The sequence below is a fragment of the Muscardinus avellanarius genome (genome assembly GCF_963383645.1).
Source record: "Muscardinus avellanarius genome assembly, chromosome: 18".
Lineage (NCBI taxonomy): Eukaryota > Metazoa > Chordata > Mammalia > Rodentia > Gliridae > Muscardinus > Muscardinus avellanarius.
In genome coordinates, this window is record NC_137804.1 from 30,219,881 (window position 1) to 30,240,678 (window position 20,798).

Consider the following 20,798-nt stretch of genomic DNA (forward strand, 5'->3'; position numbering starts at 1 on the left):
CAGCACCAGCCATGGATTCTGTAAAGAGTTGAAAGTTGGTCCAAGACCTTCATTCTTACATTCACAGATGTGCCAGGGCCTGCTGGAACCTGGGCACAATGACAGCCAGGGGCTGCAGGAGCACGAGGAGGCATCTTCCCAGCCTGGGGAAGCCCTTCTGGAGGTGGTGGTGTCACCTTGAGGTTTGAGGCATAACAAGAATTTCACCTATTAGGAACAGCAGGCAAGGACAGCAGGCCGAGGCCCAGCGTGGCCTAGGCCCAGCACCTAGGAACGCGTACCCGGGATGGGCAGGAGGGGACGGAGGGCCATGGGGACAGGCGCACGCTCCTCACATGCAGAGTAACCTCTTCCCTGAAATTCAGGCTGTAGTCAGGGATGGTTGGGGCTGGGAGAGGACAGTCTGCCTAGATTTTGCCTGCAGAAGAGCCAAGAGGCACTACAGGAGGAGCAAAAATGATAGGAGGATGCCTTTTATTTTTTTTTATTTTTTTTTAAATATTTTACAGTACTGGGGATGGAACCCAGGGGGATTCTATCTCCAAGCTGCACCCCAGCCCTTTTTTTTTTTTTTTTTTTGGTGGTACTTGAGATGGAACCCTTCTACCTCTGGGCTATACTCCTAGACCTATTTTTTATATTTTATTTGGAAACAGGGTCTCAAGCCAGCAAGGCTGGCTTCGAACCTGCGTGATCCTCTGTCTCTGCCTCCCAAGCGCGGGGATTACAAGCGTGTGCCACCACACCCGGCCTATTTTTTATTCTTTATTTTGAAACAGGGTCTCGCCAACTTGCAGAGGACCTCACTAAGTATTAGCTACATCCCAGCCCTATTTTTATATTCTTTATTTTGAAACAGAGTCTCACAGAGTTGCAAAGCAACTCACACTAAGTAGCTGAGGACCGAAAACTGCGATCCTCCTGTCTCAGCCTCCCGAATGCTGGGATTACAAGTGTGCACCACCATGCCCAGCTTGGAAGATGCCCCTTAAATGCTCCATCTGCCAGGATGACTCTCCCACTGCACAGATGTGAAAACTAACTTCATGGCTCCTGAGCCTACCCAGGACTGAATTGGACTGCAGGGCTTGCCCTTCAGGGCTCCCTTCACAGGTCTGGATCCTTTTAGCCAGTCCAGCCTAGACCTCTGACACTCACCCAGAACCATGGGGTGGCTTCCAGGTTGGGAGCTGTTTCTCATGTGCCCTCTTCCTAGGGCAATGGCAGCAACCAGACTGACAGTAGTGCCCCATAGCCACATGAGGTCACCTTCTTTCCCTCGAGGCTCCTCTCCAAACTCTAGGCCAATCCAGTCCCTAGAAAACCCTGGTTTTTGCTCCAGCAGTGGATAGCTGTGGGTCCTCTAGGGTGGGAGGTAGGACAACCCCTATGACCACAGCTACATGCCACCAGCCGCTGGCACTTAGGGATTTCCCCAGTTTGATTCCAAACTCCTCCAGCCTTACTGCTCCCTGCCCTGCCATCTAGAACACTACTCACTGCTCCCTTCGCCAGCTCCCCTCTGCTTAGCCAGCCTTTAAGGAAAGGTAGCTGCAGAGGCAAAGTGTGTGAGCAGGATGGGGCACATTTGTGCAACTAGAAACAGCCTAGTGTCTGGAATCCAGAAAATGAGAAGCACCTATGTATGAGGGTAAGCTAGAGAGGCCAGAGGAAGGATTTTTTAGTTCGTCGCAAGAGAAGTGAATAGGAGATATCATCCACAGACATCTTGGCAAGGAGAAAAGATCAGCTCTGCTCTGTGAAAATCTTTCTCTCTGGAAGTCAGTGAGGGAGGCAGAGAGCCAGGAAGAGCAATTCAGTTGTTCCAGGGAGGAAAGGGTTGTTCAGGCTGGATATCTCTTAGAGACCCTAATCCAGGGAGCCTCTCTCTGCCTCCCTATCCTACCCAGACTCATTGGGAGGAAGAGCATGTGATCACTAGGAAGTAGCAGAAGAATCCCAGAGAGTCCTAGTCCAGCCAAAGGCAAACTTGAATAGCCATGAAGACAGAAATTAGATTACTGAATTATGTGCTCCAGATCCTGGTCCAGGGGATCATGTTTATCTGTTGAATCAATGAATGGGTGGATGTACAAATAGTTAGAGGGATGGATAGATAGTAGGATTGATGGGTGGTTGGTTAAGTGGATAAATGGATGGAGAAATGGATAAGTGGTAAAATTGTTGGATTTGTGGATGGATGGATAGATGGATGGATGGATGGTGGGATTGATGGATTGGCAGATGGATAGATAAAGGGACAGATGGTTGGAGGGATAGATTGGTGGTATAATGGATGAGGTTTATGAATGGATATATGGTTAAATGGATGGTAGGTGGAAGAATAGCATTATAGTATGGATCTTGTGTGTCCCCAAAGGCCCATGTGTTAAAGGCTTATTTGTAGGGTGTGTCACCATTAGGAGGTGGTGAAATTTTTAGGAGGTGGATCTAGTGAATGAAAGCTAGGTCTCTGTGGAGACAAGCCCTCAAAGGGGATATTGGTACCCTGGACGCTTTCTGATTCTTGGCCTCCATAAGGTGAACATACCTCCTCTGTCACACATCCCCACCATGATGTACTGTTCCATTACAAGTCCAAAGTGACAGGGCCAAGTATCTATGGACTGAACTTGAAACCATGAGCCAAAATAATACTTTTCTCCTTTAAGTTGATTATCTCAGATATCTTGTTATACAACAAGATCTATCCACCTGTGTTAATCAGCTTGTGTTGATTAAAACAGGTGAATAGATTGAGAGGTGGATGACATCCCCACTTAGATGTGAACTATGCCTGCCCTGTAAACCTTGTCTACTTCTGAAGGTCCTGAGAAGAGCTCCTGGACACCATGACCCCTGACTTTTTTTGTAATGTGGACTTTGAAATGTACTCAATTCTTCCTGAATACCTTTATTCCAGAGTCAATTATTGAAGTGTGTGTGTGTGTGTGTGTGTGTGTGTGTGTGTGTGTGTGTGTTACTGATAATTGAATCCATGGGAATTCTACCTTTGAGCAATACCCCCCCCCCAGACCTATTTTATTATTAGTTTTATCTTGAAACAGGGTCTTCTCGTCTCCCTTGAACCCACAATCCTTCTGTATCAGCCTTCCAAGTACTAGCATACACCACCATGCCTGGCTTCAATTCTTATTTTTTTCCTTTCTGAATAATACACTTGAATTCCCAAACTGTCTCCCAGTTGTATCAGTTGTAAAGCCCAAGAAATTGCCTTTCTACAAGCCATCCCCTCATTTGAGTTGCCCTGGATCCAGCTGCCTGTTCCTTAGAGCAGGACTTGTAAAGACATGCAGAGGCTAGTAGCTGTCTAGTTTCCATGTTGGGCTTTATTGTCCCAGCCCCTCCCAAGGACCCCATTGGGTGTTCCTGTTCCATCCAAACAGGGCCTTCCATCTCAGCAGGGGGCTGCTGTGTTTACTGAGAACAGGCTGGGGACAATGTAGTCAGTGTGGACACCATCAATCAGCCCTTCCCCATTGTTGTGGACAAACCAGCAGATGACCTTCATGCCAGTGCTGGCATTCTTTCTGTAGTCTTTCTGGGAGCCCCTGGGAGAAAAGATAGAGTGATGCTGTAATGCACAGGTAGGCAAGATGTCAGTGACGTTCATGGGCCCAAGGTTGAAAAAGAATGTGAAATTGGAAATTCTAAGAGCCTAGAATTCTTTGGTCAAGAATGAGTTCACATGATTACTCTCTTCCAGAGGCTTTTCCTTGATTAGAAGGGGATCTAGAGGGGGCCAAGACCTCTAAGAAAATCAAAAGTACTCCATAGAAAATAAGAGCCCACCAGGCAAATGTGCTTTAACAGAGCGCTTTCCCCCTGTCTTGGTCCTGGGCAGGGAAAGAGTATCCAGAGGTGGCCCCTCACCTTGTGACAGTCAAACGATGGTTCTTCACCAGCATTGTGGCATCTGGCTTTGTAGGGTCAGAGCCTGGGTGGATGTCAGACACTTCAAAATCAAGAGGGTGAAAGAATTGACCTGGGAATGAAAGCATTCACACTGTTAGCTCCTGGCATTGCCATGGGTGATATGGCCACTGGCCTTTTAGCATTGGTGCAAAGGCTGAATGGGGTGTCATGAGTTGGGTACACGGTGACTCAGAGGGCCTTGTGCATGTCTTTCCCATGCTTCTATGTGGCCTGAAGAGCCTACAGTCTGAACATTTCATACCCAGAAGCCCATGCGTCTGTGCTGACATCCGGTGACTGTCGATCACGTAGAAGCCTAGAAAGTCATGGTGAACTGGAATTTTCTTCCACACCTGATGCAGGACAACCATAAAGGTGACCCCATCTCCAAAGGAGATAACCATATTCTTCTTCCTGTTGATTGTCACAGACAGCCTGGGAGAGAAGAGGGGTGGCTGTGAGGCCAGTGGTCATGACATTGGCCATCTGAATCAAGGGCATCTCAGCAAGGCCTTCTGGGTACATGGCACCTGAGGTACATACTCCAGAAACTGTGCATATCATCTATTTCCTCCACTGAGTGGATCTTGGCTTCTCTGTGAGCAGGAGAAAGGCCATCCTGGGAGTCCAGAGACCTGGGGCCAAGCCCCAGCTCAACCACTGACTCCTTATATGACCTTGGGAAGGACGTACCCCTTTCTGAGTCTTAGTGGGAGTAGCATTCCTGCCCAGCCCACAAGGTTCTGGGATATTAAAGACATAGTAAAGGCTAAGGAGTTTGAGAACTAACAGGTTTAGCCAGATAAGATATTCCCTCTTCCTCTTCCTCCTCCTCCTCCTTCTTCATCTTCATCTATTTCTTCTTTCTTTCTTCTTCTTTTTTCTCCTTCTTCTTGTCCTAGGCACTAAAGCCAGGGGCACTCTACCTCCAAGCTACACCCCTAATCCTATTTTATATTTTATTTATAAACAGGGTCTTGCTAAATTACAGAGGCTGGCCTTGAATCTCCTGTATCAGCCTCCCAGGTACTGGGTTTACAGGTGTGTGCCACCATGCCTGGCTTTTTTTTCTCTTTGAGGCAGGATCTTGCTAGGCTCCCCAGGCTGGTCTCAAGCGCCAGTGCTCAAGTGGCTCTCTTGCCTCAGCCTCCTGAGCAGCTGAGGCTACAGGCACATACCATAGTGCTTGAGTCACCTAATGCTTTCAGCCACCAGATTTCCTCAATCAGGCCTATCAACTATCCAGCCACCAGTTCAGCTCTTGGGACCACAGGAGTTGGTTAGGGTCACCATAGTCACCCTTTCCTAGGGACTAAACCCTAAGGCTACCAATACCTCCTGTAACCCCCATGGATATTCTGTCCTGGGATTACTACAAATCCCTCAAGCACCTCCCCAGGACCTCTGGCTGCCACATCCCTTGGAGACACAGTTGGAAGACCTTACCCGTCCTGTGTGACCGTGACTGTGTCCAGCCAACTGAAAGTGCTAGGTACATCCCCATTCCACAGCGTGATCGCCTCTGTCGTCACCTCCATCCGGAAGTCCATCTGAACGTTGGTAATGCCCAGTTTCCCAAAGTAAGTCTTTCTGTTCTTGGAGTCAGGGCTGCCTCTCTTGTCTCCAATGATCTGACCATTAACAGTGAGACCTGCCAGCAGGATGGGGTAGCAAGACAGACCAGCAAGGCCCTGAGTCCAGGCTGGATTTTAGGGGTGTGCCTTCCCCTTCAACCAGACCTTCTAAGGGGTAGCGGAGTAGGAGGCCCCAGGAAAGACCAGAACATCAGAGCCTGACCCTGTCTGTTCCCAATGCTTTGTGTCTGAGTTGGGCTAGAGCATTGTGGATCTACCTCTGGCCTGGGCCAGGAGGCGTTGTTTAGAGAAAAACTGTTGCTTAGACTTAGGCAGGGTCCTATACCCAGGGTGTCCATAATTCCAGCGCTCTCTCTCTCTCTCTCTCTCTCTCTCTCTCTCTCTCTCTCTCTCTCTCTCTCTCATTATAGCACTGGGGGTCTTAGTCTACCTCTCAGTGGTCCCCACTCCTGCATATGAAGATGGAGGTGTTAGAGCAGAGTTAGGAGAACCCAATCCCAGAGCCACCCTCCAGACTCTCCCAGGAAGCATGGCAGCCCACAGCCCCACCTGTGACTGGGTCCTGAATGAGGCGCAGCACCGTGCCTGGGTCTTCGTCGATGTTGAAGCAGAGAGCATCATCTTTTTTTGGGACTTGGATGATGAAGTGAGGGTCCCCGTCCACTGAAGACACATAGGCAAGGGGCTGGCTCCCAGGACTCACTGTTCCAGGGCCTTTCCTGGCCCCCATGTGTTGAACTCCCAGACAGGCAGGAATGCTGCACCCAGGCCCCGAGCCTTGCCCCAGGGAACTCACCATAGTAGTAGGGGTTTTGAGGACGCTGGTAGCTGACTGTGGAGCAGAGACAGAACTGAGCTGGTCTCACAGTCCTGGGAAGGGCCAGGACCCCACCCAGATTTTGGTTCATACTCCCTCCCATCCTGCTTCCTAATACTCCACTCCTCCCCCCACATTGCCACCCCCAGGCCCTGCAGGACACCTGCTCCATCTGCCTATCCTCAAGAGCTGGTTCAGGAAAGACGGAGGAGCCTGGGGCAGGCAGCATATACCTACCCTGGTAGGACATGGAGGGCGTCACTGATGTGGCTAAAAGGAAACCGAAGATGAGTCATGAGCATGGTTGAGGAGTTCCCTCCCTCTCAGCCCTTGTCTTGGGGCCTTTGGCTCCTAGTGGGGCCCTATCGCTGGAGAGAGAAAATGAGGGTATGACCCCAAGGTTTAGGCTTTATAAATGAGGGCATGTCTAGGGAAACTCCTTTACAGAGCTGGTAGTGAAAGGGGTGTGACTTAACACTAGGGGCATGGCATTCTGATGTGGCTAAAATGCAAACCCTCAAGACACCAGCTTATCTCTCATGAACAATGCTCACAGCAGACATCTGTCCACCCCTGGGTTCCCCAGCGCTTAGCTAGGGCAGGGTGAGGACCACAGTTGTCTATTGCTCCTGGTAGTAACTCCCCCCACACGTATATACACGTGAACACACTCACGCACACATACATACCGGTGACTACATTTGACAGGGCTGCTCTGTGGGGAAAGCAACGGCCCTGCCCAATATGTTCCTCATAGGTACACATGGGCAGGCTGGCAGGTGCTGAGGAGGCTCTGCCCAGTGGTGGAGGACTGGATGGGTTGGGGTTGCAATTTTGTGATGAGAGAGGTGCCTGGTACTATGCTTCCCACCATCTCCAGCACAACACTGGGCCCAGGCTGCCTCTGAATCAGTGCCAGATCACCTACTACCGAGCCCTTGAGAAAACACACTGAGCCTCTCTGTGCCTTGGTCTCCTCACTATAAAATGGGAATCATAAAAGGATTCCCTTCGAGAGTGGCTGTGGGGTTGAATGCAAGTAACTGACATGCTAAATTACTAATTTCTTTCCTTTCTTTTTTCTTTTTATGGTACTAGGGATTGAATCCAGGGGTGTTCTGCCTCTGAGCTGCATCCCCAGCCCCATTTTATTTTTTACTTTGAAATAGGGTCTGATTAGGTGGCTGACAGTCTCACCAAGTTCTTCAAACCTGCAATCCTCCTGTCTCAACCTCCCAAATACTGGGATTATAGGCCTGCACCACCATTCCCAGCTTAAATTGCTTTTTTTTTTAATATGGTCCTGCTAGGTTGTTGAGAGTTTCACTACTTGCTGAGGCTGTCCTTGAGCCTGTGATCGTCCTATCTTAGCCTTCCAAGTACTGGGGTAAATAGCTAATTTTTTCAGGTCACAGAATACTGTTGTATTCTTGTCTCTCCTTGGACAGGTAACTCTTATCCTAATAAGCTGAGGCTCGAAGAGGAATAGTCTAAACCACATCACTCATGAGTTAGTAATAGAGCTGAACCTGAGCCCAGGTGTGCCGAGGGCACCGTTCCCTTCTGGGTGTCCCCACCAGCTTGGAAAGCCCTCTTCATCTCGGCCTCCTCCTCTTCCCACAATGCCCACCTGGCTGGACTTACCTTCTGCACCTCCAGGCACAGCGAGGAAGGAAGAGAGGACATTGTTAGAAGCCGTAGACCACTGGTCCCGGCCAATGCAGCCAATGGAGTGGCCCCATGGCTGCCTGGCCAACAGCAAGTTTCATCCCCACAGTGTGTCCCCTGGAACCAAGAACTTCTGGGAGCCAGAGGCCTGGCCTGGACCAACTCTTTGGCTTTCATGCCTGTCAGAGCCAACCCCCGTCCCCGTACCACAAGCCCAGTTGCAGTGGGCATTTGAGGACCCCTGCTGAGTATAGCCCGGGCCTGCTTGAGAGGCTTGGTCCCAGCTCCAGCTCCAAGACCTCCTTTTCTCACAATCCCCCGGTGTGGAGAGGCCTGCTGTGCACCCAACTTTTGGACTGGAAGTGATTTTACTCACCTCACTGAGCCTTTCCATGCTGCAACCTTCCTTGAAATGGCCCCTAGCCTCACACCCTTGAGAGACTCAGAGGAGCCTGCTCTCCTGTACTCAGTGTGCTTGCTCTCTGCCTCGCCCTTGCCATGCCACCTTCCCTACCCCTGGCCAGTTTTGCTTCGGATGCCCCCAGACCTGCCCCTCTTCAGGAGGTCTGCTGCCCCAGGCTGGCCAGCTCTTCTGCTGGGTACCCTGGGCCCAAAGTCCCAGAGGAAGCATCTGAGCTCTAGCCTTCTTTCTCTGTGCCCACCTTCCCCAGGCTTGTCGGCGATGAGCATCTGGTCATCGGTGTCCTCGGGCTTGGTCACCACCATGGAGGTCAGAGGTGTCACAAAGTGGTACTTGAGGGACATTTCCAGGGCCTGGGCTGTGAGGTTTTCCTTCTCCTCGCCATGCGCGTTCTTGCTGCAGGGAGGGGCCGCTCCGTCAGAGAACAGCCCCCTGCCTTCCTGCGCAATCAGCCCCAGAGGCAGCTGGAGGCCCTCCTCCACCTCCCCTACTGTTGGGTTCCCCAGAGCAGAGCCCACTGGGGTTTGGGGAAGACCGATTCACCAGCCCCCTGGAGCATGTGGACAAACTCTGTTTCCTTTCTGGGCCTCAGTTTCCCCACCTGTAAAATATAATAGGCTGGAAATACCCACTTTGACAATCATGCATGAAGAGGCATGGTGGCCCACGTTTGTAATCTCAGTACTTGGGAGGCTGAGACAAGGATCGCAAGTTATGGTCAGCCTCAGTTACTTAGTGAAAACTTCGGTAACTCAATGAGACCCTGCTTCAAAACAAAGACTAAAAATAGGGCTGAGGGTGTAGCTTGGAGTTAGAATGCCCTGAGTTCAATCTCCAGTACTGCAGACCAAAAAACAAACAAACATCATGCATGATAGTATCTGTGTGCCAAGCGCTGAGCAGGCGCCAGACCCTGCTAAATGAGGCCTGCTTAATCCTTCCCAGGGGGCTCAGCTCCATCCTTTGGATCCTAGCCTTTAATTAGTTTGCTCACTATCCCTGGCTCATGCTCGAGGTACTCCCAGGCTGCTGCCCTTGGTAGCAATTGCCTGCCTGAGCCCAAGATGGGCAGGGGAGTAGACACAGGTACCATTTCCTTACTGGACCAAGAAAAGGGCAGAAGAGCAAGGCCAGGCTCAGGGACACTCTTCCCTGGTAACTGGCCAAATTTTACTCTTCTGGCCTCCCTTAGAGCACAGGGGCAGGTGCAAATAGTTGCTGGGCAATGCCAGAACCTGGGTGGGGCCCAGCTATGCAAGGGGTAGGCCAGGTCACCGTTTCTCCAGTAGCTGCTCAATGGTGAGATAGGCCCAGAGCCGCTCAATGTAGTTCCCAAAAATGTAGTCTCGTTCCTTCAGGGCCTCTTCCATCTCCTTCACATCTACCTCCTCTGTGAAGGTCAGATCACTGAAGGCCTGGGCGTGGTAGGAGAAGGTAAGGGGCTTGAGGGCTGGATCTGGGTCGGCTGGACTCAGGGGCCACCATACTTGGACCATCAGCCAGGAGGCTGAGGCCCATTGGTGCTGACCTTTCATCCTCAGCACATCCCCAGGACCCGTCCCCACTCACCCCTTGGCCCTTCACATCCGCCTTAAAGTTATTCATGTCCTCATCCACCAGGCGCCCAGCCACCACGATCTCAGAGCCATCATAGAAGTGCTGGTAGCTGTTCTGAGTGAGGTCCAGGATGGCATTTTGAGGGTACTCCACCTCCACGTCTGTTAGCAGTGGGTTAGCCACCTCATCATAAAAGCCCTGGAGTTGGGGTGGGGGGACTTGGTCATCTCGGGCTCCCAGGGCAGCATGGCAAGGGGAAGGCTGCAGCTCCCCTGGCACTGTGGACATCCCCATGCCGTGCAGCCAGTCCTGCCTTCTGATTTCTTTCTGTATGACTTTGACTGTGCCTTTCAGTCTGTGGGAACCCTCCCTGTTCCCCCTCCCTGCTCCAGGTAGAGACTAAGAAGAATACAAGGAAAGACAGAGTTCTTGGTGCGTAGAAAGTAATGTTTGTTAAAATAAGAAATGTTTGTTGGAATAAAAGCAAGGAGTAAAGGAAGGGGGAAGAGGCTGCCTCACTAGCGAGGGGGATGTGAGATGGGGGAGCGGGTGGGGGTCACCCACACGTAGACGCCTTCACCGCCTGCAAGAGGTAGCCGGAGCCAGCAAATAAAAAAAAGAAAGAAAGTAAATTTAACATGCGGTTAAGTTTGAATGTCAGATTAAAAAAAAATTTCATAATATGTCTGTTATGAGTTGAATTTTGTATTGCATTCCCAACGTGCGTAGGTTGCTGTCCTAACCCTCAGCTCCTCAGAATGTAACCTTATATGGAGGTAAAGACTTTACAAAGATAATCCAGTGAGGTCATTAGGGTGGGCCCTAATCCAAATATTACTGTGTCCTTAAGAAAAGGGGAAATTTTAACTGAGTACAGTGGCATACGCCTGTGATCCCAGTATTTGGGAGACTGAGACAGGAGGATCACAGGTTTGAGGCCAGCATGCAGTAAACTTAGCAAGACCCTGTTTCAAAATAAAATAGGCGACGTAGCTCAGAGGTAGAATGCCAAGGAAGAAGAAGGGGAGGAGGAGGAGGAGGAGGAGGAGGAGGAGGAGGAGGAGGAGGAGGAGAAGAGAATGGAAGGAAGAATAAAGGAAATAAAAGAAAAGAAAAGATCAAAATTGGACAGGGGCACAGAAGGAGGGAAGATCATGAGGGCATAGGGAGAAGCTGACCATTGACAAGCTGAGGAGGGAGGCCTGGACAGCTACTTTTTTCAAAACCCTCAGAAGGGATGCAGCCTACTGACACCTCGATCTAGGACTTGCAGCCTCCAGAACTCTGACACGAGAGATTACTTTGTTTAAGGCACCCAGTTCTCTGTTATGGCAACCCTAAAAAACAAAGTGACTTATGCAGCATTTAGGCATATTCACATCAGAAATTATCCATTGTTTATCAGCAGTTTGGGGGAGAGGTACTAGAAGTAAAACCCAGGGACATTCTACCTCTGAGCTATACTACCAGTTAATTTTTCTTAATTTTTTATTTTGAAACAGGTTCTGGCTAAGTTGCTGAAGCTGGCCCCAAACCTGCAGTCCTCCGGTCTCAGGGATTACAAGTGTGCATCACCACGTCAAGCTCAAGAAAAATTTTCTAATATGGAAAATTTCCACATAGTGGAATCGTTAAGGATGTAGTAAGCCCCTCATTCCTGGAGGTGTGCAAGACAAGGCATACCTGCAACTGCACGTCAGCATCAGAGTCTTCATAAATGCGCCGGGCAAGCCCATGGTTCTCCAGGGCCATTCGCTCCAGGAAATTATAATTCAGATTGTTGCCAAAGCCCAGGTTATACAAGGGGAACTTGCCCCCGATGGCGTTCCGCACATTCTCCTGAATCTTTTCAGGTCTGCTTTCACCTGTGGAAGAGGGTGACCATCTGCACCAGCTCTGTCTGGAGAGGTCTGACTCGTGCAACATTGTGGCCAGGAATGCTTGCCAGGGTGAGGGGAGGGGAGCCTGGCAGAGGGAGGCAGGGCTCTGCCATTGAGAGGCTCACACACCATGGAGGACCCTGGGAAGATGTGCCCGAGGTCTTACACTGAGCCAGCCTCAGAGCCAGGAGGAAGCCAGGCACTCTCTCCAATTAGAGCTGCCCGTCCTCACCAGTATTGGCATCGCCGTCAGTCAGCATGATGACGAGAGAGGTGCTCCTCTCAGGGACCAGGTGCTCCTCCCGGGCTTTGTTCAGCATACGGATGCCCATCAACAGCCCATCGTTGATGTTGGTCACTGTGGCACAGATAGATGGCATTGTGGGAGGGTGTCCCCAAGGTGTCAGGGTGCAAGGACACCAGAGCAGAGGAGGTCGGGCCAAGAGGAAGGGTTCTCTGTGGCCTTATCTTGCTAGGACTTGTGGAGCACTAGGATCTCAGGTTCAAAACAGAAAGAATGGATTTCCCTAGGTTGCAGAGGAGACACCCCAATATCTTGCCACCAGGCTCTAGGACACCCTTCCCACTTCTTTCCTGGGCGAAGGTCTGAAGGGAAGAGACCCGCAGAGGCTCTGCCCCAAGGCAGGAGAGAAACAGGCTGCTGGGTACGGGAGAAGAAGCTGGTAGGAGACCTCCCCCCATCTTACTTCCTCTGTCTTTAATATTCCTCACAAATGTCCTGGCCTCCTGGAGGTTCTCTGGAGTGGCTTGCACTAATTGGTCTTTCCAAGTAGTCACATCTCCAGTGAACAGGATGAAATTCAGGTAATCACTCTCTTTCATGTCCTCCAGGATTTTGAGGAGTGCATCCCTTGTCTAGGGAAGAGAGAGATACAAAGACAAGCTGAGAACCGGCTGCAGAGTGTGGCTGTCCTCATCAGAGAGCATTGCCCAAGGCTCCCCATGAAAGCAGACAGTGGCTAGGAACCTTCTTTGTGTGTGGGGGGGGGGTGGGGGGGTACTGGGGGTGGAACCCAGGGGCCTTCTACCTCCAGGCTACACTTCCAGACCCTATTTTATATTTTCACTTGGAAACAGTCTCACTAAGTTGCTGAGAGCCTCACTCAGTAGCTGAGGCTGTCTTCAAACCTATGCGATACTCCTGTCTCAGCCTTCCCAAGTACTGGGATTACAAGTGTGCGCCACCACGCCAGCTCTGGAACCTTCTTATATCCTGTCCATGTCCTTCCCTCTCATCAGAAAGAATTCTCTCCTTTCCCACAGTCCCTCACTCCTGCTCAGCCCCCAGCTGAGGAGCTAACCTGCTTTATCTTCCGGCCAGCCATGGAGCCGCTGACATCAATCACAAAGACCACATTCTTGGGCACCACTGGAAGGCCTTGAGGTGCAAAGAAGTGCACAAAGTATCCATTGACTACCTAGAAAGGGGAGAGAGACAGAGGCCTGGCAGGTAGAAGACAGACATTTACCACCCGAGGAAAAGGTGTCTCCTTCCCACCATCTACGCACTGTTGCCCAAGGCTCTGGAGCGTTGACTGTCCAGGCCAAGCAGCTTGCAGCCTGGGGCTGAAGCTGGAGGGAGATGGCCCTGGGTGCAGCTGCAGCTCCTCCTGAGCCCTCCCCGCCTCGATGACGATTGGCCAGCCACAGGGTGGCTGGGGGGTACCTGCACATTGACTGGAGACTCTCTGTTCACATCATAGGTGATGGTGAAGTCTCCGTCGAGGAGGGAGTCTGTGCAGGTTGGACATGAGCGCTGTTGGTCTAAGCTGGGTTTAAAGAACACATGGCCCTGAGGAACAGAAATAAAGGGCTGGCTTTCTTTCTTTCTTTCTTTCTTTCTTTCTTTCTTTCTTTTCTTTCTTTCCTTCCTTCCTTCCTTCCTCTTTCTTTTTCCTTTCTGATTTTTTTTATATTGGGGATTAAACTTGAACCCAGGGTTGTTCTATCTCCGAGATGCACCCCCAATGCTACTTTGCCTAAGTTCTAAGTTGCTTCAACCCTGCAATTCTTCTGTCTCAGCCTCCCATTATTATTATTTTTTCAGCACCAGGGATGGAACCCAGGAGCATTCTACCTCTGAGCTACCCCCTACCCAGCCCTATTTTTTATTCTTTATTTTGAAACAGGGTCTCACTGAGTTGCAGAGGACTTAAGTAGCTGAGGCTGTCTGTGAACCCTGATCCTCCTGTCTCAGCCTCCTGAATGCTGGGATTACAAGCATGTGCCACCACACCCGGCTTATTTTTTTATTTTTTAATTTTTTTGGTGGTACCAGAGGTGAAACCCAGAGGCTTTCTACCTCCGGGCTATACTCCCAGACCCATTTTATATTTTATTTGGAAACAGGGTCTCACTAAGTTGCTGAGAGCCTCACTAAGTAGCTGAGACTGGCTTCGAACCTACGTGATCCTCCTGTCTCAGCCTCCCAAGCGCGGGGATTACAAACGTGCGCCACCAGGCCTGGCTCTTTATTTTTTTTATTTTAAACAGGATTTTGTTGGGCGTAGTGGCACACACTTGTAATCTCAGTACTTAGAAGGCTGAGACAGAAGGATCACAGGTTTGCGGTCGGCTTCAGCTACTTAGTGAGGCCCTCTGCAACTTAGTGAGACCCTGTTTCCAAATAAAGAATAAAAAATAGGGCTGGGGGTGTAGCTCCAGTTTCTCTTTCTTTCTCTCTCTCTCTCTCTCTCTCTCTCTCTCTCTCTCTCTCTCTCTCTCACACACACACACACACACACACACACACACACACACACAGGATTTTGCTAAATTACTGCATGCTGGCCTCAAACTTGCAATCACCATCTCAGCCTCCCAAGTCTAGGATTACAGGTAAGGTCCTGCCCAGCCTGGCCAGCTGCTCACTGGTGAGCACCTCAGTGGGCAGGCCCAGGGGTGCACCTGCTCGCCAGGCTCTGTCTTGCTGAGCATCTCTTTCCCTGTGGGAGAACAGGGCCTCCTAGGAGGATGCCCATCTTTCTCATTCTGCTCTCTTCTCCCTTTAGGCTGGCCCCCATGCCCCTAAGCTCGGCTCGTCTTGAAGCTCAGCACCCAGAAGCCACTTAGGGAAGGAGTTTTGCACCATATACCAGAACTTCACATTGGGTGGTTTTGTATGTTAGAGCGTTGGTGCCAAGAGAGGGGTAGAGGGAAAGGTGTTTGGGGCCCCTGGCAGGATGCAGCTAAGCCTGGAGGGTCTAAATGACTTAGGCCTGTTATTTATATAAACATTTACTCATCCACAGTCCACTGCCAGTAAAATCCTTGGAATAGCTGAGGCCCTAGGGACTGGAGCCAACAACCCAGCACCCAGAACAAGGTTCTCATTAATCTTTGCCCATGAATGTGGCAACAGCAGATCTAGCCTCAGTCTCTTCTTATATGTAAAACAGGGACAGAAACCCCTGCGTTGTCCATTTCCCAAGGTTGACTGGGACTGGGCTCTATTAACAGTTCCCCTGTATCTCTCTTCCCAGTACATTTGTGACCCCAATTCCTCTGGCAAGTCATTGTCACCAGCCCCCTACCCCCAGCATCCTAACCCCTGACCCAGATGGCCAAGGGAAAAGGTAATGGTTGAAGATTGACTTTCCCCAGCACATACATATTTGTATAAGCAAAATCTGGGCTAAAAGTCTTCCCTGTGCCCCCAGGTGGAAAGGCATCTATATCACCTTTTTTCCTGAGAAGGACTTGGTGAGGGCGCTGCCCAGCAGGTCATTGGTGATAAACGAGGCCTCTGCATCCAGTGTGCTGATGCCTTGTGGCTCGAAGATGTAAGCCTCGATCTGAAATAGCCCAAATGGGGAGATGTCACTCAGTGACAGTGAGACGTCACCAGCCTCTGGAACAAGGCTGAGGGGAATGATGGTCCCCGATGGTGCAGGGATCCTCCAGGACATCACTAGGGCAAAGCTTGGTGTCTCCCATTGAGGAAGGAAACACGGAGACTGCAGAAGGGTACTCTGAACCCAGGCACTTCCACCATCTGCCATGTGTGTCCCGAGCTACACTCCAGCCCTTTGCATTTTGTTTGTTTGTTTGTTTATTTATTTATTTATTTGGTGGTACTGGAGATAGAACCATTCTACCTCCAGGCTACACTCCCAGACCTATTTTATATTTAATTTGGAAACAGGGTCTCTTAAGCCAGCGAGGCTGGCTTCGAACCTGTGCGATCCTCCTGTCTCCGCCTCCTAAGCACAGGGATTACAAGCGTGCACCACCATGCCTGGCATGTATTTTTTATTTTTGAGAGAGGTCTCAATAAATTGATTAGGCTGGTTGCAAACCTGCATTCCTCCTGTCTTGGTCTCCCAAATACTGGGATTTCGGGTGTGCACCATCACACATGGCTGGCTTTCAGCTTTGATGTAGGTGAAATGCCCACGCTCCCAGTTAAGGGCAATACAGAGGCACTTCGTGGTATTTCACTAAGGGCCCAGAACCAAATCCAATCTGCAGGGTCCACCTCAGTCTCTTTCTCCGTGTCACCCCATTACTATGTGTGGCCAGAGGCATCTGAATTGCTACAAGCGTCCCCAGCCAGGTGGCCAGGCAAGGGTTAAGCCCTTGCCTGGCCTTAACTCTTGCCTTGCTCTTGACCCTGTTCTGAGCTCTGCCTGTGACCCTTACCCAATTCCCCCTGCAGTTCCAGCTGGAGCTGCAGGAGCCATCAATTACCTCAAAGTGCTTGACAAGTTGCTTGGGCTGGACCTTGAGGAACATCTCATATTTGCCCTTGTGCCTCTTCAGCAGCTCCTCATAAGTCAGTTCAAAGGTGACCTTGCTGCCTGCAGCCACGTTGACTGAGACTGTGAATTTCTCCAGCTTCCTCCCAGAGGCCCTAGAATGGGGTGTGAAACAGCATCTAACCCAAGAACTGCAAGAGCCCACCCTTCCTGGGTCCTGGGTTCAAGTTGCAGCGCTCTGGTTTGGATGCTCCCTGACCATCCTGCCCCTTGGCTGACTCACTCAAAATGCGATATTGTAAATATGATGAGCACACTTTGCTATCACTCTTTCTTTTTTTTCTTTCCTTCTTTCTTCTTTCTTTCTCTCTTTCCTTCTCTCTTTCACTCTTTCTTTCCTTCTTTCTTTCTTTCTTCTTTCAAACCTGGAGATTGAAACCAGGGGCATTCTACACACTCAGCCCTATTTTTTTATTTTTCAATTTGAAACAGGGTCTCACTAAGTTGTGGAGGGCCTCACTAGTAGCTGGCCACAAACCTTCAATCCTCCTGTCTTAGCCTCCCAAGTACTGGGATTACAAGTGTGTGCCACCACACCCGGCTTTGCTATCACAATACCAATAATTGCTGTTTGTGTCTCTAGGGCCCTTGCAGCCCAGACTTTTCCCCAAAACTTGGCAGTCACACTTACTTGACCAAGCCGGCTGTCTTGCCCTGGGACACTGCCTTTTCATACTGCTTCTTGGCCACTTCCTTCTCCTTGATATTCCCAGGGTAGGTGACACCATCAATGGTCCTGCGGGGAAGGAGAGTTTGGAGGAGGGGATGTCACACTGGGTCAGAGCTCCCTTCTGAGCTCAGAGCCAGCATCCATGGAGCACGCACAAGGTGAAGTTGGTGATAAAGGCTGTTTTGGGCAGCTCCACGTCAAAGGAAACCTCCTTGGCCTTGTCTGCATGGTTGACTGCTCTCGTAGTGACAACATTGTGAGCGAAGCGGGAGGTCACCTTGCAGCTGATCTTGGTGCTGTAGACCTCGATGTCGTCCACCACCTGTGGGAGAGGTGGGCACTTCACCTCCACACGCTCCCTTGCAGGTCCTGAGGCTTCTGCCTGGTAAGCACCCCTGGGTTTTCCCAGACACCCACGTGGAAACCTTGGGAGTGGCCCCGGTTCCCACATTCAGCTGGCTGCTGGGATGCCGGTGCTTGCTGTCTCCTTAACCATGTGATCTATTTACACACAGCCAGCGAGAGCTTGTAAAACCACATCTGAGGCTGAGCCTGTCCAGAGTAAAGCCCTTGTGTGACTCCTGGTCGCCCTCAGGGCTCTGAACCACCTGCCCTGACTCTTCCTTCACACCTTTCTCACCCTACACCCTCCTGGTGCACACACACCAGCCCCTCTCCTGTGGCCTCAGGGACTCAAACAGGGACTTCCTTCCTGTGCCGCAGGGAGTCCTCAGACACTCTTTCCAACAGAGGTGATGGACTGAGGGAGGCTCCAGGGAGATGTCTGAATTAAATAGGGATACAGAGATGCTTCAGCAGGGGGCAACAAGGCCCCGTTCATTGTGGCTTCCAGCCCCCACACAGGGCCAAGCACCAGCAAGTGCTTGGCATGCACTTGTAGAAGGAAGAGATGACCGTGGGCCTTGCTCAGCGCCTCCCGCCGGGTCAGAGGCCATGACTGTGCAGTGCTCTCTCCCAGGGATCTTGCATCACATTGGGCTTCCAGGCCAGGGGCCAGGAGCGGTTTGCCGGCTCCATGGGACCTGCCAGTATGGCCCCAACCTACAGCAGTTGCGCAGTCAGCTCATCCCACCCTGCCAGACCTGACCTCAGCCCCGGTGAAAGTTCTCACCCCTGGGAGGCTCCGTTTCTGCAAAAACAAAGACAAACAAAGAAGTCAAGTCAAGGGCAAAGCCACACAGCCTGACAGCAGCATTCAGTGGTGCTCCCCCAAACACAACTGAAGGGGTTTCAAGACACAGGACCCTCCTACGACACATATGGGAGAAGGAAGGTCTCTGAATAGATGGGGACACTGAGGTCCAGAGAGGGACAGATCTCCAGGTCAGCCAAGGAGCAGGTCACAGAGAGCTAAGCTCAGAGCTCACGGCCACATACTCCAAACCCTAACTTACTTGGGCTCTTATTCTGCTTTTTCTGGACCCCCAGATTCTTTGGCCTCCTTCTAAATAGCACAGAGGGCTCAGTTCAACATTTTGTAGAGACCTCTCCATCTGTCTATGACTTGGGCATTCATAGCGCTCAGTAAGCAAGGAATTCATGGTGATCATCCATTTGATCTGTGGGAAAACTGAGGTCTGGGGAGCTTTAAGAGCCTTGCTCAGGGTTAGGCAGCCGGCTAGAATGGGCCCTGGCTGGAGCCTCATTTTCCCAATGTCCGGCACTGTTCCAGCATCTCAGTGCCAAGCCTCTGCCTCCTCCTCACCCACCTAGAGGACTTGCCCAGCATGGTGCTTTCTGGCTATTTGACCCCTGAAGCTCTGGGGGAAAGAGAGGGCATACTCACCCCAAGCAGCCGGAGTGGACTTCTTGGGAAGCCAGAGGCTGCCAAGCCAGAGAGCAGAGCTAAGACAATGCAAGGCCACCAGGTGGACGCCATTGCCAAGCACATTGGCCTGCTCTGCCCTCCTTATATGAGCCAGTCTGGTGTTTTCCAATCAGGGTCAGTGACCCACAGCATGGGGCTGGAGCAGCGGAGGGGGAAGCTCCTCCGGGAACTGGGTGTGGGTGGAGTAGCGGCCAGGATGTGTCTGAATGAAGAGGGCCAAGTGGATATTGTTGACAGTGTTGGTCCCTAGACAGGCAGTGTCTATGTATTGACAAGCAGACCCTGGGCTTCCTTGGCATGGTCCTGGAGACAGGGTGTAGAGTTCTGCTTAGAGCAAAAGCATCTTAGGGTCACTGCCTCTCATCCTCCCTGCTCACACGGCCTCTGGCCTGGCCCCCTGGACCACAGCCCCTTCCCTTCTTAAGGTAGCCAGGGTGCAAAACCAGACCGCGGCCCCTTGCTCACTACCCTGCTATGGTTCCTATGGCCCCAAGAAAAGAACACACTCCAAGTGCAGCTCTGCCTGGGACCTGGTCCCACCTTGCCCTGCTAAACTTACTCTTTTCTCACTGCATGCCCTCTCCCTGCGCATGGCTTCTCTTGACTCCCGCCAGCCTGCCTCTCCTCCAGGAGCCTTCTTAAGGATGGCTCTGCTCCAACCCCAAGTTCCCAAAGGGCCTGGCCTTTCATTGTGCTGAGGTTTGTGGGCTGGGTTTGGTGGTCCCTTCTGGACCCAGAGTTCCAGGAGAGCCGGACCGTGTCGTGGTGCCCCCAGGGCCCAGCCAGAGACTTGATCCCCTCAGCTGCTTGGGGAGGCCTTCCCCTAGTGTCCTCAGTGAGGCTGGGGCTCCAACACCTAGAACAACGGGAGCTTCAATGGCAGGATCTGGTCCCTTTCAATGGAGACTGGGACATCCCAAGCCACTCCAGAGTCCTGCTGGTCCCCAGTCCCTTCAGGGAAGCTGCCACAGACTGGCCATACCAATGACTTCTCCAAGCAAAGCTAACCCCATGCCCCTCCCACTGGTGAGCAGAATTGACAGGATGCCTGCTCCTAACCCAGCTAACTGACGGGTGGTACCCATCAGTTAAAAAAGCTCAGCCCTGCCAGGCGTGGTGGCGCACGCTTGTAATCCCCACACTTGGGAGGCTGAGACAAGAGGATCGCATAGGTTCGAAGCCAGCCTCAGCTACTGAGTGAGGCTCTCAGCAACTTAGTGAGACCCTGTTTCCAAATAAAATATAAAATAGGTCTGGGAGTATAGCCCGGAGGTAGAAAGCCCTTGGGTTCCATCCCCAGTACCACCAACAAACAAACAAAACAAAAACTCAGCCCTGCCAAGTGTGCTGGTGCCCGCTTGTAATCCCAGTACTCAGGAGGCTGAAACAGGTGGATTACAGGTTTGCAGCCAACCTCAGCTATTCAGTGAGTCCCTCTGCAACTTAGCAAGACCCTGTTTCAAAATAAAGAATAAAAAACAGGGCTGGGGGTGCATCTGGGAGGTAGAATGCCACTGGGTTCCATCCCCAGTTCCGGAAAGAAAGCAAAAACGCTCAGCCTGACTGTCAAATGGACAAAGAGAGTTGGTTTCCGGGAGCAGGGAAGAGAGGAGGCAGAAAGCAGAAG

General features: G+C 51.3%; 1 protein-coding gene across 1 annotated transcript; it reads right to left on the minus strand.

Annotated features, from left to right (window-relative positions):
• Positions 1–1,197: 1,197 nt before the first annotated feature.
• ITIH3 (inter-alpha-trypsin inhibitor heavy chain 3) lies at positions 1,198–19,222 on the minus strand (the record flags this gene model as incomplete). The annotated part of the gene is made up of 21 exons (XM_080715376.1): positions 1,198–1,212; positions 3,443–3,572; positions 3,895–4,006; positions 4,199–4,371; positions 5,383–5,587; positions 6,081–6,194; positions 6,328–6,363; positions 8,679–8,833; positions 9,713–9,852; positions 10,007–10,192; positions 11,678–11,859; positions 12,107–12,232; positions 12,582–12,750; positions 13,197–13,313; positions 13,562–13,687; positions 15,576–15,689; positions 16,585–16,747; positions 17,284–17,388; positions 17,478–17,644; positions 18,455–18,472; positions 19,130–19,222. 21 exons carry the CDS (start codon positions 19,220–19,222, stop codon positions 1,198–1,200), a joined length of 2,646 nt encoding a protein of 881 aa, XP_080571502.1.
• Between the last annotated feature and the right edge of the window lie 1,576 nt (positions 19,223–20,798).